Source organism: Mustela nivalis, assembly GCF_964662115.1.
Source record: "Mustela nivalis genome assembly, chromosome: 14".
NCBI classification, from domain to species: Eukaryota; Metazoa; Chordata; class Mammalia; order Carnivora; family Mustelidae; genus Mustela; species Mustela nivalis.
Genome location: NC_139033.1, coordinates 4,083,004 through 4,098,197, shown reverse-complemented (window position 1 = coordinate 4,098,197; position 15,194 = coordinate 4,083,004). Strand labels below are relative to the sequence as shown.

At 45.2% G+C, this 15,194-nt stretch overlaps 2 protein-coding genes across 2 annotated transcripts in view; one reads left to right on the top strand and one right to left on the bottom strand.

Annotated features, from left to right (window-relative positions):
• Nucleotides 1-7: 7 nt before the first annotated feature.
• Nucleotides 8-6,992, bottom strand: SRSF9 (serine and arginine rich splicing factor 9). The gene is made up of 4 exons (XM_082699723.1): nucleotides 6,689-6,992; nucleotides 4,270-4,430; nucleotides 2,413-2,585; nucleotides 8-498 (listed from the first exon to the last, which is right to left on the bottom strand). Exons 1-4 carry the CDS (start codon nucleotides 6,874-6,876, stop codon nucleotides 355-357), a joined length of 666 nt encoding a protein of 221 aa, XP_082555849.1. The 5' UTR covers nucleotides 6,877-6,992; the 3' UTR covers nucleotides 8-354.
• A 65-nt stretch (nucleotides 6,993-7,057) lies between these two features.
• Nucleotides 7,058-15,194, top strand: part of DYNLL1 (dynein light chain LC8-type 1) — a 33,124-nt gene continuing 24,987 nt past the window's right edge. The window contains exon 1 of the mRNA XM_082699729.1: nucleotides 7,058-7,465. The gene's annotated coding sequence lies outside the window, so the exon portion shown is untranslated. The remainder of the gene's footprint in view (nucleotides 7,466-15,194) is intronic.

Genomic DNA, 15,194 nt, shown 5'->3' with positions numbered 1-15,194 from the left:
ACACATGTCAATTACTAAACGTTTAAAATATATTTCTAAACAGAATGGGCCGACTCAGTCACAGTAACTGCTGATCTCCATAGTAGAGCAACCCACAAAGACACAGCACTGATTTTTTTCCCATAATCAGGGGTGAAAAATATACAACTTATTTCTGAACCAAAACCACAATTTCTGCAGTTTAAAATGCTTCACTGCCAATATGGCCCTGGTAGAAATTATGTATTTTATTTCCTTAAAAAAAAAATTAAAAAAATTTCCTAAGACACTAAATCATCAATCTGGAATGTAGATTCTGAGCACAAAGCAGCTCAGTTCACCTAAAAAATAAAGAAAAATTTCCCATCACCTGTCTCAGTAGGGCCTGAAAGGAGAGAAGTAGTGTGGGGAACCCCTGCTTTGGTATGGAGAGTCACGGCCCCTTGAGCCAGACCGAGACCGTGAGTAGCCATAGCTGGTGCTTCTCTCTGGATAAACTCGGATGTAGGAAGTTTCACCCTGAAATTTAAACAAAAAGAATACAGGAAAAAATAAGACCCAGAAGAATACAGCACACTAATACCTAACATGGCTGCCTAACAATAGTTAAGTATTGAACACTTACTGTTTGTCTGGCATGATGTTATCTCATTAAACCCTCACAATAATGCTATGAGGTAGGTATGCTTAACAGCTCATTTCAAGAATGAGGAAAACAACATTCTTATCTGTTCCAGGGTGACACAAATAATAAACAGCAGCTTCACATGTGGTAAATGCTCAAATACTAGCTACTACTGTTAATACAACTGAATTACTGCCACTGACCCCTAAATCTAAGAACTAGAAAGGATCTCAGAGGTCATACAATTCAGTCCCCTGCCACCTCATATATGCATCTTTGGATAGATGCCTATGGCAGAAGCTAACCTGTATTCAACACCTCTCACGTGCCAGGACCTGGGTTAGATGCAGTTATCCTCATAAGTTAGATTCCTGGCAACTCTTATGAGAAAGTGCTATTATTGTTCCTGAAACCAGGGTTCAGAGCATAGCTCAGCTAGGAAATTACTAAGTGAGGGGTGCCTGAGTGGCTCAGTGGGTTAAGCCTCTGCCTTCAGCTCGGGTCTTGGTCTCAGGGTCCTAGGATTGAGCTCTGCACCGGGATTCTCTGCTCAGCAGGGAGCCTGCTTCCCCCTCTCTCTGCCTGCCTATCTGCCTACTTGTGATCTCTCTCTCTCTCTCTATCAAATAAGTAAGTAAAATCTTAAACAAAAACAAAAACCAAGAGAAATTATTAAGTGGCAGAGGAGTCATGTCCAGGCTAGCGTATGCCCTTTCCCCTCAGCCAACACTCAGAGAATCTAAAAATGCTAAGATGAAAGAAGCTGGATGCAGAATTCCCTAGGTAAAGTCAGTAATTGGATTTATCATTACTGAGGCCCTGTTTTGCAGTATAACTGAGGACCAGATACTGGTTTTTTTTTTTTTTTAATAAGATTTTATTTATTTATTTATTTATTCGAGAGAGAGAGAATGAGTGTGCATGGGGGGGGTGGTCAGAGGAAGCAGACTCCCTGCTGTGCAAGGAGCCCTACGTGGGACTCCCTGAGCCACAGGCAGTCACTTAACTAACTGAGCCACCCAGGTGCCCCCAGGTCCTGTTTTGTTTCTGCTCCAAATTCAGTCTGAGCAAAAGCACTGTTAAGCCATGCATTTTCCAAGTCATAAAATCGAGGAACTATATGAATCCTTAGAAAAAGAAATGGACCCACAGTTAAGACAAGATAACTTAACTCCACAGTTAAGACAAGATAACCAGAAAAAGCAATGTCCACTTAGGTCTGCTGTTTTATCTCAGCGATATCAAAGGGATAGTCAACATATGAATCAAACTGAGAGATCCAAAGCAGCAGCAGCCTTCCTGTAAGACCAAGAACTAAGTCCTGAGAACTAAGGTTATTACAAGAAAATGCCAAGGTGACAATCTGCATGCATTACTCTTCAGAAGGGAAAAATAAGGTGAGAACCTTAGAAGAGCTGAGATGATGAAGTTGGCTTGCAGAGCACAGACTAGACCCAGAGGGACAACCATAATAATTAGGTTCACAGAGGTACACTGCAGATTAAGCCAGTTGTGAAAGGGATGGTATGACAGAATAGTTCACCACATGATGACAGACTGCACCAGTATTCTCTCCATGTTAAAAATACTATGACTGCAAACTTCTTTGTTATGACCCCGAAGGGTTTGGGCATGATGAATTAATTCCCTGGCTTTAACCACTTTAGATCTTTAATGGTACTATGAGGTTATCAAATGGCAAGTGCATGGCCTGCTGCTACTTCTGCTAAGTCAGTTTCAGGTGGAGTGGCTTAGGAGCAAGCTCAAAAAAGTTGGGAACCAACAAAAAAAAAAAGTTGAAAACCCACCTCATGAGAGCGGAATTTGGTGTCATCCAGTTTACGCAGGGCGTATTCCATGTCTTCTTTTCTGAGATACTCAACCATCCCCATTCCATCCTTCTGCACATCTGCATAACAGACGTCCCCAGCTTCTCGCATATGATCCTTCAGGTCCTGCCAGCTACCTGATGGTGGAAGTCCTATGCGTGGACAACAGAAGAGAAAAGGCCATATCCTTCAGCCACATTAACTGACCTGTTAAGAGCCAGCAGTACCTAGGGTCCCTTTTTTGTCCATCGCTACTTTCAAATTCAAATTCAATGACAAGTCATAAAGGGCATAAAACCAGCAGTAAGTACTAAAGTATGTGTGGTAAATAACCATTAAAAGTTGGATCTAGGGGCGCCTGGGTGGCTCAGTGGGTTAAGCCGCTGCCTTCGGCTCAGGTCATGATCTCAGGTTCCTGGGATCGAGTCTCTGCTCGGCAGAGAGCCTGCTCCCCCCCCCTCTCTCTACCTGCCTCTCCATCTACTTGTGATCTCTCTCTGTCAAATAAATAAATAAAATCTTTAAAAAAAAAAAAAAAGTTGGTTCTAGGCTAATCTTCCAGAGACCAAGCCCTTCCAACAGAGTAAGAACACCCCATACAGTTTAGTATCTCTGAGAATTCACAGCCTTTCTTTCTTTATCCTTCATATTTAAGAAAAATTCCCAAGATTTTGAGTTCTCATTTTCTCCATTATGAAACTTATCAGTACCAATTATCTCTTGCTTGACTTGGTTCTCAGGACATGGGAATTTTGAAAGTATCCAATGAAATAATAACCAAGGCATAGCTGAAGGTGACAACACAACAAAAATCTCAAGTTTGTTTTCCTGAAGGTGTGAATGACTAACAAACTAAACAAGGTACCTTTCAAAAGATCACCAACATTCTTCTATACAGGGGGGGAAAGGTAAGACTCAGACGCTATAACTAGTCGGGAATTATACAACCCTACCTGATATCATGAAAGGGAAATGTGCTCCTGCTCTCAAAGGCTGTGTTTACCGCTCACAGCTCAGGACTGCAGCCATTTCCTAATAGTTTTCTAAGCAGGATTTCAGAGCAGCATGGAGAGAAAAAAAAATATGTATGACATCCTGAAGGAGGGAATAGTTCTGGGGTTAAAAAATTACAAAGGGACACAAGATAGGCAGATACTGAGAGGACTGCTCTTAAGTCTGCTGTAACTGTGTGACATTTACATATAAGAAAAGTGCCAGGTTTCTCAATACATTCACTCCACCATGGTCCTAAAATGCCCCTGCAGTGTGCAGAAGGCCCAAGTCTTTACCAGGGCTTTAGTATTTTGAAAAGAATACACCCCTGAACTTGGCATTTCATCACTTGTCAACACTAGACATTTCATTCTACGTTCTGCAATACGACCCCTAAAACTCCAAGTTCTTTTGTTTTCTTTTTTATATAATTCCAGAGCCACCACCAAAAGCTGGCCTTTTTCAGCATCCAAAGCTGGGCAGTAGTTCAAATCTAGTTCCTGGAATGTCCAGCAAGTCTGATACCCAGTACATTACAAAAGAAAGCATCTCTACAGAATTCTAGCTCACAGGGTTTTGCTACTATCTTCCCTTTCAACACCAGAAAACTTCTTTATAAGAAGCAAGCTGATGTTCTACCAAGACTACACTACCAATGCAGTTTCATTTGCAAGGTACCTGCCTCAGCGGCAAGAGGCAGGGCTTCAGACTGTGCAAAGGCTATTGAAAAGAAAGCCCCATGTGTCCCATGCACTGAAGAGTAAAAGCTAACATTTCTTGGAGGTCAGACTATGTGCTAAGAATTTTACATGCATCATCTCATTCAGTTTTAAAGGAACATACCTGAAACAAGAACTCGGAAATCAGATCTTCTTGTAGGAGGTCCATTCCTCCCACCACGGGGCCACCCACCCCGACTGCCGTAAGTCCTAGGGAACTCCACACGAAGCCGACACTGGCCATAATCATAACCATTCCTTCCATAAATTGCATCTTCAGCATCTCTGCAAAGAAAAGTTAGGAGTTAGTGCTGCTCAGGAGGCTGACTTACTTCCCAGTGAAGGGTTTGAGTAACAAGTATAAAAGGGAAATGAACCAGAAAAACAAAACAATCTTGATGCGATACTGCATTCGTGTGAAGACCTTTCATAATATTAAAATTAAACTTTACAACTGTCACGGGGTTTTCTAAGTATGGAATGATAATAATGGGGCAAACATGAATTATAAGAAGACTAATTCGGATCAGCTTGACAGATGATTTCAATAGATTTCTCTAACCCTGTGAGCAGTTTCTCAGAATGCCCACCACACACTAGTCCTTTATTCTTCAACAAGGCCTAGTAAAATCAAGTCTATAGAAAGAAAAATTCATTTAAAAAGAAAGGAGGCTCAAAAGACAGATGCTTTGTGTTTTGTAAGAAATATATAACTCTCATGTGTACCTTTTCAGTGTGGTTTGGAAAATTAAGTTGTAAAGACCAAAGCTGGGTACAGCTTTGCCAAAAGAGGTAAATATTCAATGAAGTTACTTTCAGTCTTCCCTAGGTCTCTAGGGGAACCAAGTTGGTTCTCCAGTATTGGACTAGAGAAAGAATGGCCTCAGAGTTTGGATGGACAAGCAAAACCAAAGATACACTAATGAAGAAGTTACGTGCCTGTGACAACTGAATGATAACTTCTTCAAAGTGAAGGAGAGGCAGAACTGCTAAGGTTGAAGAGCAGATTCTGAATACCGACTGACAAGTTCAAATCATTCTTCTGCTACTTGCTAGTATCTCTCTTTGGATAAATGCCTATATCAAGTTTTCACGTCTCTTAAATGTAATATGCCTATTTCACAGGGTTATTGTAAGAATTAAATAAGATACTATGTGTGCAGTGCTTTGCTAGAAACTTGGCATCTAGTGATATCAAAAGACAGCTTTTCTATTATGGAAGGAAGGAGAAAAGAGATGACAATGTAGCATATCATACAGTAAGTCTGTGTTTTAAAGAACAGCGTAACAGCATAGGGGGTTCAAATGCTACCCTGATCACTTACTAGCATTCTCTTTTATCAGCAACTCTAAATCCTCCGTGTTTTTTAACATTGTAAAATGTGCCTAACACTACCTCTTTTATAGGTTATTGAAAATGCTGAAGTGGTATTTGATACATGGTAACTGTTCAAAAAACACACAAAGTGTTACAGAGGTGCAACCTTCTCCAGTTTAGGCGTAAAAATACCTACTTCCGTTTTCTGAGGCAAATGGCAAGGCGCTTAAGAATGAGCTCTGTCAGTCATCAAAGCCTCAGGGTGCTTCCTACCTCCCTGTCCTCAGATAGCCTCCTTGCCCTATACCATCACACCAGGGATGCAAGACACCCTATGGATAGTCCTTGTAGTGAAGCCTGCCAGGTGCAGACTAGATGAAAGCACTGCCTGGGTCACTGCTGGGAAGCTGAGCGGGCTCTTGAGCGGGCTCTTATTTACCCCAAGTGCAGTGACCAGTCCATGCGGTGGCTCCTAAGAACCATCAGTTTTGAAAGTTCCCCGGTCTTTTTTGGCCAGGAGGCCGACAAAGTTTGCAAAATCACAAAGACCCCTTTGAGTCTGTTTAGGGATCAAGAACTTCCCAATGCTTGGGGTCCTAAGCATCCAGCAGTGCCTCCCTCATCAGAGAAGTGGAGTGAAATCAGAGTCCTCCCCTCAGACTATTTTAGTTTTTCCCAAATCCCTGGAGCTTTTGTAAGGACTAGACCATGGCCCGCCGGGGCGCGCGAGGATGGAGATCTATTCTATCACAGACACCCCTTTACGACCTCCAAAGACGACCACATCCCCGCAGTCTGTTCCCCCGTAACGGCGAGTTCTGGCTGGGGGGAGGGGTGGACAGGGAGGGCGAGTGGCCACTTCTGTTCACGAAGTCCTCTCCCGGCTAGTTCCGGGCCGCTTCCCCTGAAGGGTGCCTCTCCAGCGGTGAGGGAGAGATTGGTCGTGTGTACCATCCCCGACGCCGGTCTGGGCGGGCCGGGGCCCTCCAAACGCCCAGCTTTTGTGTTTTTAAGTAAAGTAAAAAAAAAAAATAATAATAATCCTAGAGGAAGTGACGACGAAGCAAAGGACGGCCGGAGCCTGCTGTGAGAGGAGGCCTCATCCTCCACCCGGGGGCGCCGTGAGGGGTCTGCGCGGAAGGGGGAGGGGAGGTCCCGGAGGGGAGGGGGAGGAAAGAAGGCAGGGGCCCGAGGCCTCAGGCGGGCGGGTGGAGCGGGGCCTCACCGGGGGTCCTCGAAGCGCACGAAGGCGAAGGGCACGAGGCCGTGCCGGTTCTTGAGCTCGATCTCGCGGATGCGGCCGTACTTGTAGAACAGGTCCTCCAGGTCCTTCTCGCGCACGTCGGTCGGAAGGTTCCCCACGTAGATGCGCCCGTCTCCCTCGCCGCCGCGCTCGTCCGCCCAGCCCGACATCCGCACCGCCCGACGCCGCGGGCCCGCCGCAGCCCACGTCGCCGCCGCCGCCGCCGCCGCCTCAGCCGGGGTTCCCCCGCAGCGTCCCCGCGGGCTCGGAGGCGCTCAGCCGCACTGCATTGTGGGAACGGCGGAGCGGAAGCGGAGGGGTCGGAGGAAGCAAAAGAAATCGTCTTAAAGGGGACGCGGCTGCGATAACTGCGCTTGCGCGCAGGCCGGCGCCCCCTGTAGGTGCTGGCGGGCCCGGGAGCAAAGTGAGGGAGAGCTTGGAGTCTGGCGAATTGGGTTCGATTTTCCGAATTCTCTGAAGGCAACTCCCTCGCCGGATTCATGGACAAGTGGCCGGGACAGGGGCAAGTGCCTGGGCCTCAGTTTTCTGCCTCTGTAGCGCTACCTCACAGGCTTTTGTGAGAGCACTCCTTGAGGTGACGCGGGTAGCGGCCCGTGTGGGGCCCGCGCGCGGGCAGTCACTCTGTGTGCGGGGCGCCGGAGGGAGGGAGCCAGGCCCGGGCCGCAGGCTGACCCTGCTGCGGCCTGAAGGAGTCCCGGACGGTGGCCTGGGTGGGGCCTTCGCGGCCATCAAACTCAGGTCAGTAGCCCGCTGGGCGAGCCTGCCCCCATTTTACAATCGCTTGGAACTGAGGGCCTCAAATGGACTAAAGATGAGTGTGAGGGGCTGGAGATGGACTCCAGAACTTGGCCTTGACATTCGGGGAGGCTAGCAGGGTGTGAAAGAGTCTCAGCTATCTCAGCTGTCGCTACAGAGTAACTCCCACTATTTGTGCTTTTAATCCTCCCCGAAGATGGTGGGATTCCGATGTTGACAGGTGAGAAAACTGAGGTCTCCTGGTGGAGCCGGGATTCGAACCCGAAGCCGAGCTCCCAGCCTGTGGGGCGGGCCTCTCAGGAGCTCGGGTAGATTGCCATTTTTTGGCACTTTTTCACATTTACCACCCATTGTTCAGGGCACTGAACTTGGGGACGTTACAAAAATAGACATCTAAAAAGAACTTGTGTATTAAAAATGAAATCTCTGAACTGATGCATGGGCAGGTGCGCAAAAGCAAATGCAGCCGAATGATAACTAGAATCTAGACGGCGGGTGCGTTCAGTGTGTTCAGTGTACCATTCTTTTCTTTTCTTTTTTTTTAAGATTTTATTTATTTATTTGACAGCGAGAAATCACAAGTAGGCAGAGAGGCAGACAGAGAAAGAGAGAAAGGGAAGCAGACTCCCTGCTGAGCAGAGAGCCGGCTGTGGAGCTGGATCCCAGGACCCTGAGACCATGACCCCAGCCGAAGGCGGAGGCTTTAACCCACTGAGCCACCCAGGCGCCCCTCAGTGTGCCATTCTTTCAACCTTTTTTATATCTGGAAATCTTTATAATAAATGTTGGGGGGCAGGTATGGAAGCTTTTTTTCCTAAATTTTATTTATTTTTTAAAAATATTTATTTATTTATTTTTAAAGATTTTATTTATTTACTTGACAGAGAGAAATCACAAGTAGTCAGAGAGGCAGGCAGAGAGAAAGGGGGAAGCAGGCTCCCCACTGAGCAGAGAGTCCAATGTGGGGATGGATCCCAGGACCCTGAGATCATGACCTGAGCCTAAGGCAGAGGCTTTAACCCACTGAGCCACCAAGGCACTCCTGAAACTCTTTAAAAACATACTCTAGGGTCACCTGGCTGGCTCAGTCGTGGGTGACTCTTAGATCTCCCGGTTGTGAGTTTGGGCCCCACGTTGAGTGTTTTAAAAAAAACAAGAACTCCATTAATACTAGCAATAGCAAGAGAATAAAACCACACATTTAATCTGAAGGTACAGTAGTTGATTTGTAGTTAAACCACCTCTGAGGTTGTCGTTGTTTTCTTTTCTTTTTTTTTTTTTTTTTTGAGTAGACTCAAGCCCAGCGTGGAATCTAAGGTGGGGCTTGAACTCAGGACCCTGGGGTGAAGACCTAACTGAGATCAAGTCTCAGACTCAACCGACTGAGCCACTCAGATGGCCCTGCCTGTGAGCCTTTTAAAATAAAAACAAAAATTAGGCACCCATGCATAACTACTGAGTGTATATCCTTTTTGGAAGGTAGAGCGATGGTATACATCAGGTCCTGATAATATATATACATATAGCTTTTGGTCCAGTAATTTCAATTGTAGAATTTTATTTATTTTATTTATTTTATTTATTAGGAAATAAGAAATCCTCACAATAAATTATGTATGTTCATTGCATTCTGTGCAATTATAAAAAAAAAATTGAACCCCTGATAAGAGTGGTTCAACATAATTTTGAATGTTACGATTATTAAATGATATTTTGGAGGATATTAAGGTCATGCTAATTTAGTTATAATTAAAATGATTTTTTAAAGATTTTTCTTTCAGGGGCGCCTGGGTGGCTCAGTGGGTTAAGCTGCTGCCTTCGGCTCAGGTCATGATCTCAGGGTCCTGGGATCCAGTCCCACATCGGGCTCTCTGCTCAGCAGGGGGCCTGCTTCCTCCTCTCTCTCTGCCTGCCTCTCTGCCTACTTGTGATCTCTCTCTCTGTCAAATAAATAAATAAAATCTTTAAAAAATAAATAAATAAAGATTTTTTTTCTTTCTTTTTTTTTTTTAAAGATTTTATTTATTTGTCAGAGAGAGAGGAGCAAGAGCGAGCACAGGCAGACAGAGTGGCAGGCAGAGGCAGAGGGAGAAGCAGGCTCCCCGCCAAGCAAGGAGCCTGATGTGAGACTCGATTCTAGGACGCTGCGATTATAAGCTGAGCTGAAGGCAGCTGTTTAACCAACTGAGCCACCCAGGCATCCCAGATTTTTCTTTCTTTATTCGACAGACAAAAGATCACAAGTAGGCCAAGAGGCAGGCAGAGAGAGGCGGGGAGGCAGCTCCCCGATGAGCAGAGAGCCCGATGCAGAGCTCGATGTGGGGTTTGACCCTGAGATCAGGCTTTAACCCACTGAACCACCCAGGCACCCCTAAAATGAATTTAAAATGTTATTTAAGGACCACCTGGATGGCTTCAGTTGGTTGAGCTGCTGACTCAATCTTGGCTCAGGTCTTGATCTCACAGTTGTGTTTGGGCCCATGTTGGATTCTGCGATGGGTGTGGAGTCTGCTTAAAAAGATATATTGTTTAATAAGTACATTATAGGGGCACCTGGGTGGCTCAGTGGGTTAAGCCTCTGCCTTCTCATGCTCAGGTCATGGTCTCAGGGTCCTGGGGTTGAGCCCCACATCGGGCCCTCTGCTCAGGGAGGCTGCTTCCCTTCCTCTCTCTCTGCCTGCCTCTCTGCCTACTTGTGATCTCTGTCTGTCAAATAAATAAAATATTTTAAAAAATAAGTACATTATACACATATAAGTATATGTTCTCAAGGAATCTATTAAATTGGTTGACACCAGTTGTCTCCAAAGAATGCAGTTGTGGGAACTTTCACTTTAGAACTCATATAGTTCTGTAAAGTTGAAAATAGTTACTGCAACTGTATGCAGTTTTTTTATATTCTGAAAAAAAAAAAAAAATTAAGCAGTACTATCCAGTTCTATTCAAGGGAACACACACACACATTGGAGGTTCCTTAAAAAAAAAATACACACACACACACACACACACACACACATTCATTCCTTGTAACAGAGGAGCATAGAACAAAATACCTTTCCAAATGTTTGTGAAGATATCTCTTGTTGGAAGTGATTTCTATATTTTTATTTATGCTGTTCTGTATTTATCAAATTGTCTGTAATTAGCATGTACTACTTTTATAATTGGAATAAAGCACAATAAATTATTTCTAAAATAAAACAGAACCATCTGTTGTATTCTGGATGATGTAAAGCTTCTAGTTGTTCTTTGTTAGCCTTCAGAAATCAAGCAGGAAAGAGTCCTGGCCAAATATGATCTTGAATCAAAGTACAAAGACTTTTAGGAGCTTACGTATCCTAAAGGCATCCAGAAGCCCAGATGCCTCCCCATTTTTGGGGTGTGTTTAGGTGTGTTAATACCACTATCTGACTCCTACCACTTCTACATAATTGTTGCCTGGAAAGATCAGCCTCCCCACCCCCACAAAAAATGCTTGTTGGAGATAATTTGGTCATCTCCTAGGGTGAGAAGTAGTCAACCAAGTAGCCTACTTGGACTCAAGGTGGAAGATTGCTTATGAACAGTAACGATGCAGCTTATGTTGTGCTCTCACAGCATGCAATCACCAGAGGCGTTCATAGACATGAAAATGTTGTGCCCTGATGTGGAGAGAGGGTCAAGTGTAGAATTGGAAGGAACACAGCTAAATTGCTAGGGGGCATTCATGGCCATCCATGGAACCCTAAAGGTGGATTTTTGTTTGTTTGTTTTCCTTTGAACCCAGGTACTAACCTTTGCAGGTCAGAACACAAATAAGGCCAGAATTATGGCTTAATGCTTAAGGGGCTCATGGGTTCCATTCGCTACTAAGACTCTAGGCAGGAACATGCTTTTGAGCTTTTGCTTATCTGTTCAGCATTATGGCTAAATTTTAGGCCATATAAGAGACCCATGGCATGTAGTAATACAATTTTGTTCTCAAAGTGTGTATTCAAGCTGCTATTCAAACAGCTATAGAGGGCACATTTATGATAAGGGTAAATCTCTAAGAGAACACCTAATACAATCTTAAGAGACTATAAGGAACGCTTCCAGGAGGAGATGTTGAGGTTGAGCCCTGAAAGACCAGTAGGAGTTAATCATAGAGAAAAAGAGGAGTATGACAGATCCCACATAGAAGAGAGCACACCAGACCAGGGGCGATCCTTACTGCCCTACAGTATGGCTGGGGCAGAAGGTTCAAGTGGGGAAGATGGAGGAGGAGCTGGGTCTGGGGCTTGCAAAGCCTAGTAGACCACATTATGGAGTGTGGACTCCACTGAGAGCAGTGAGTAACCATGAAGGAAGGACTCTAAAGCATTATGGTGGGATGAGATAATTTCAGAAGGAAGTGGCAGCTGAAAGGATTAGAGATACGGAGTAAGAGATAGGGAGGAGGAGACCGAAAGCTAATTAGACTAGAGTGCCGCTGCTGAAGCAAGGAATGAGGGACGGGTGTGGCAATACCTGCCTTAATGAGGCGGGGGTGGTGGGTGGCAGGGGGAGACAAAGGGGCTGTGTAGGAAGAATTGCTGTGTATTGCCCTGTAAGCCCCTCCCTGGGACTTTGTAGAGTCCTTTATTTAAAACTACATTATTCAGGGCGCCTGGGTGGTGCATTGGGTTAAGCCGCTGCCTTCGGCTTGGGTCATGATCTCAAGGTCCTGGGGTCGAGTCCTGCATCAGGCTCTCTGCTCAGCGGGGAGCCTGCTTCCCCCTCTCTCTGCCTGCCTCTCCATCTACTTGTGATTTCTCTCTGTCAAATAAATAAAAATCTTTAAAAAAAAAAAACTACATTATTCATTTGTGATTTTGCAATGGATTCTTACTGTTCTGGAAAGATATGATAGTGTAGTCAGATGGGCCTACAAGTGCATATAGGTAAGAACAGGGGTTAGAGGTACCTGGAAGGCTCAGTTGGTTAAATGTCTGCCTTTGAATTAGGTCATGATCCTGGGTCCTGAAATCAAGTCCTATGTCGGGCTCTGTGCTCAGCGAGGAGTCTGCTTCTCCCTCTTCCTCTGCCTGCCACTCCCCCTACTTGTGCACGCGCTCTCTCTCTTTGTTAAATAAATAAATAAATAAATAGAACAGAGATAGCTCCAAATGGCCTGTTGACTAGTAGGTTACATGGGGAAGTAATGCAGGGAGACCCCAGCTGGTAGACACTGCACTCTTCCAATCAAGAGATGTCAGTGGCCTGACGTAAGGTAATAGAGATTGAAACTTAAGGAGGTGAGTTATCCCAAGGAGACGACATCATAGGACATGGGATAGACTGGGTGTGGGGGCTGAGTGAGGAGGAGCCCAGGTTGATTTCCAAGTTCTTGGCTTACGGAACTGTTTATGTATGGGTAGCATTCTGAGGTGGGGAGGAAAGCAGAAGAAAGTAATCTACAAGGAATGGACAATGATGATGAGTTCAGTTGTATGTGGAGAACATAAGGAAGGATAAGAAGTGTGAGCTGTCGAGGCGCCTGGGTGGCTCAGTGGGTTAAGCCGGCTCAAGTCATGATCACAGGGTCCTGGGATCGAGTCCCACATCGGGCTCTCTGCTCAGCAGGGAGACTGCTTCCCTCTCTCTTCTCTCTGCCTGCCTCTCCATCTACCTGTGATTTCTCTCTGTCAAATAAATAAAATCTTTAAAAAAAAAAAAAAAAAGAAGTGTGAGAAGAAGTGTGAGCTGTCACATCTAGTGCCTTCACTAATTTCAGTTGCATGACTTGATGATGGTGGATGGGCAGAGTTCTCAGATACATGGGCTAGGACTGCCCTTTCTACAGGGATAAGCTTTCACCTAAAATACATGGGAGCTCCAGAACATTGATCATTCCTAATATGAAGATAAGAATGGCACTGTTGGGCTTATCTTCAGATTGAAAAGAAGCCTTTAACCTTGGCAGAGTGTTAAGAGTTAATGTATTTCCCACGGCAGGCAAGCCATTCACTAGGGAGTAGGGCAGTGCCCAATAAAAAGTAATAGGAAAACAATTAACACTGGGGATAAAACATTCTATGAACTGGCCCATCCGGTTTTCTCCCTTTCCCTATGACATCAGTTCCCTCTGGCATCCCAGCAAAATGTTCTCTTCTGGGTCAGGCTCAGTCATGAGTTTCTCCCAGACTCTGGTCCTTGGGAGCAGTGGACCGAAGAGGAAGTGATGTGGGAGGTAAACCACTGGTGGGAAAATGAGTCATCTCAGAGAAACTGGTCCAGGGTGCCAAGGAGAGATGTAGGGTTGGATCACTGGGGAGTGTGTGCCTGGTCACATCACCCTGGGAGCTTTCTCTTTGTAACTCTTTGCACTGTATTCGTGTGATGGAGTAAAATAAAACATATTCTGCAGAGCTACATAACAGAGAACTTTGCTGTGCAGGGGAGGAAGGGGAGAAGCGGCAGCAGACTAGGTTTGGAGGGGGTTTGGATGCAGAGAGCTTTCAGGAAGCAAGTGCCATGTGTGGGAGGATGAGAAGAGGAAAAAGATAGGAGAGATAATTGAAGAAGATTTACAGTGTGTTGTGAATGTTAATCCTCTTTGGTGTCTCCTTCAGAGACTGCAGAAAATCCTTAACATTGTTTTTCAGTTATTTTTGGATAATAAGCTGTATTGTTGTTGTTGCTATTGGGATGGGGTGGTTTGTTTTTTTTGGTTTTTTTGGTTTTTTTGTTTTTTAAAGATTTATTTATTTATTTGACAGAGAACACAAGCATGGGGAGGAATACAGGGAGATGGTGAAGCAGGATCCCTGCTGAGGGAGGAGCCTGATGTGAGGACCCTGGGATCATGACCTGAGCAGAAGGCAGATGCTTAACCGACTGAGCCACCCAGGCGCCCCTGCCATTGTTGTTTTTAAGATTTTATTTATTTATTTGAGAGAGAGATAGAGTGGCAGAGAGAGTGGGAGAAGTAGGCTCCCTGCTCAGCAGGAAGCACGGTGTGGGGCTGGATCCCGGGACCTTAGGATCATTATCTGAACTGAAGGCAGACACTTAATGGCTGAGCCTCCCAGGGATCCCTAAGCTGATGTTTTTTTGAATGTGGCCAGAAGCTAGGCACCTCCTCTTTTACGTGAGGAGGTAAAATTAAAGCAGTGACCTTACTGAATTTGTAGTAGCTTTGTTGTATTTTTGTCAACTTGCTATATTCTTTTTTTTTTTTTTTAAGATTTTATTTATTTAGGGGCATCTGTGGGTTATTTAGGTGGCTCAGTGGGTTAAGCCTCTGCCTTTGGCTCAGGTCATGGTCCTAGGGTCCTGGGATCAAGCCCTGCATCGGGCTCTCTGTTTGCCAGGGAGCCTGCTTCCCCCTCTCTCTCTGCCTGCCTCTGCCTACTTGTGGTATCTCTCTCTCTCTCTCTGTCAAATAAATAATAAATAAAATCTTTTTAAAAATTAAAAAAAATATATTTTATTTATTTAACAGAGATCACAAGTAGGCAGAGAGGCAGGCAGGGTGGGGGGGAGCAGGCTCCCCGCTGAGCAGAGAGCCCCATTCGGGGCTCAATCCCAGGACCCTGAGATCATGACCTGAGCCGAAGGCAGAGGCTTAACCCACTGAGCCACCCAGGCTCCCCAACTTGCTATATGCTGAGATGGAGTCTTCACATTGCTTGTCATATAAGGGCTTCTTTTTCTTGGATTCTGGGGCCTTAGGGACAAGTGAATAACCCCCACCCCAACCCTGCAAAAT

Coding starts and splice junctions, on each gene's coding strand:
- SRSF9 (XM_082699723.1), bottom strand. CDS start 6,876: ATGTCGGGCTGGGCGGACGAGCGCGGCGGCGAGGGAGACGGGCGCATC. Junction 2,586..4,269: donor TTTCCGAGTTCTTGTTTCAG/GTATGTTCCTTT, acceptor GTCCACGCATAG/GACTTCCACCATCAGGTAGC. Junction 499..2,412: donor CCAAATTCCGCTCTCATGAG/GTGGGTTTTCAA, acceptor TTTAAATTTCAG/GGTGAAACTTCCTACATCCG.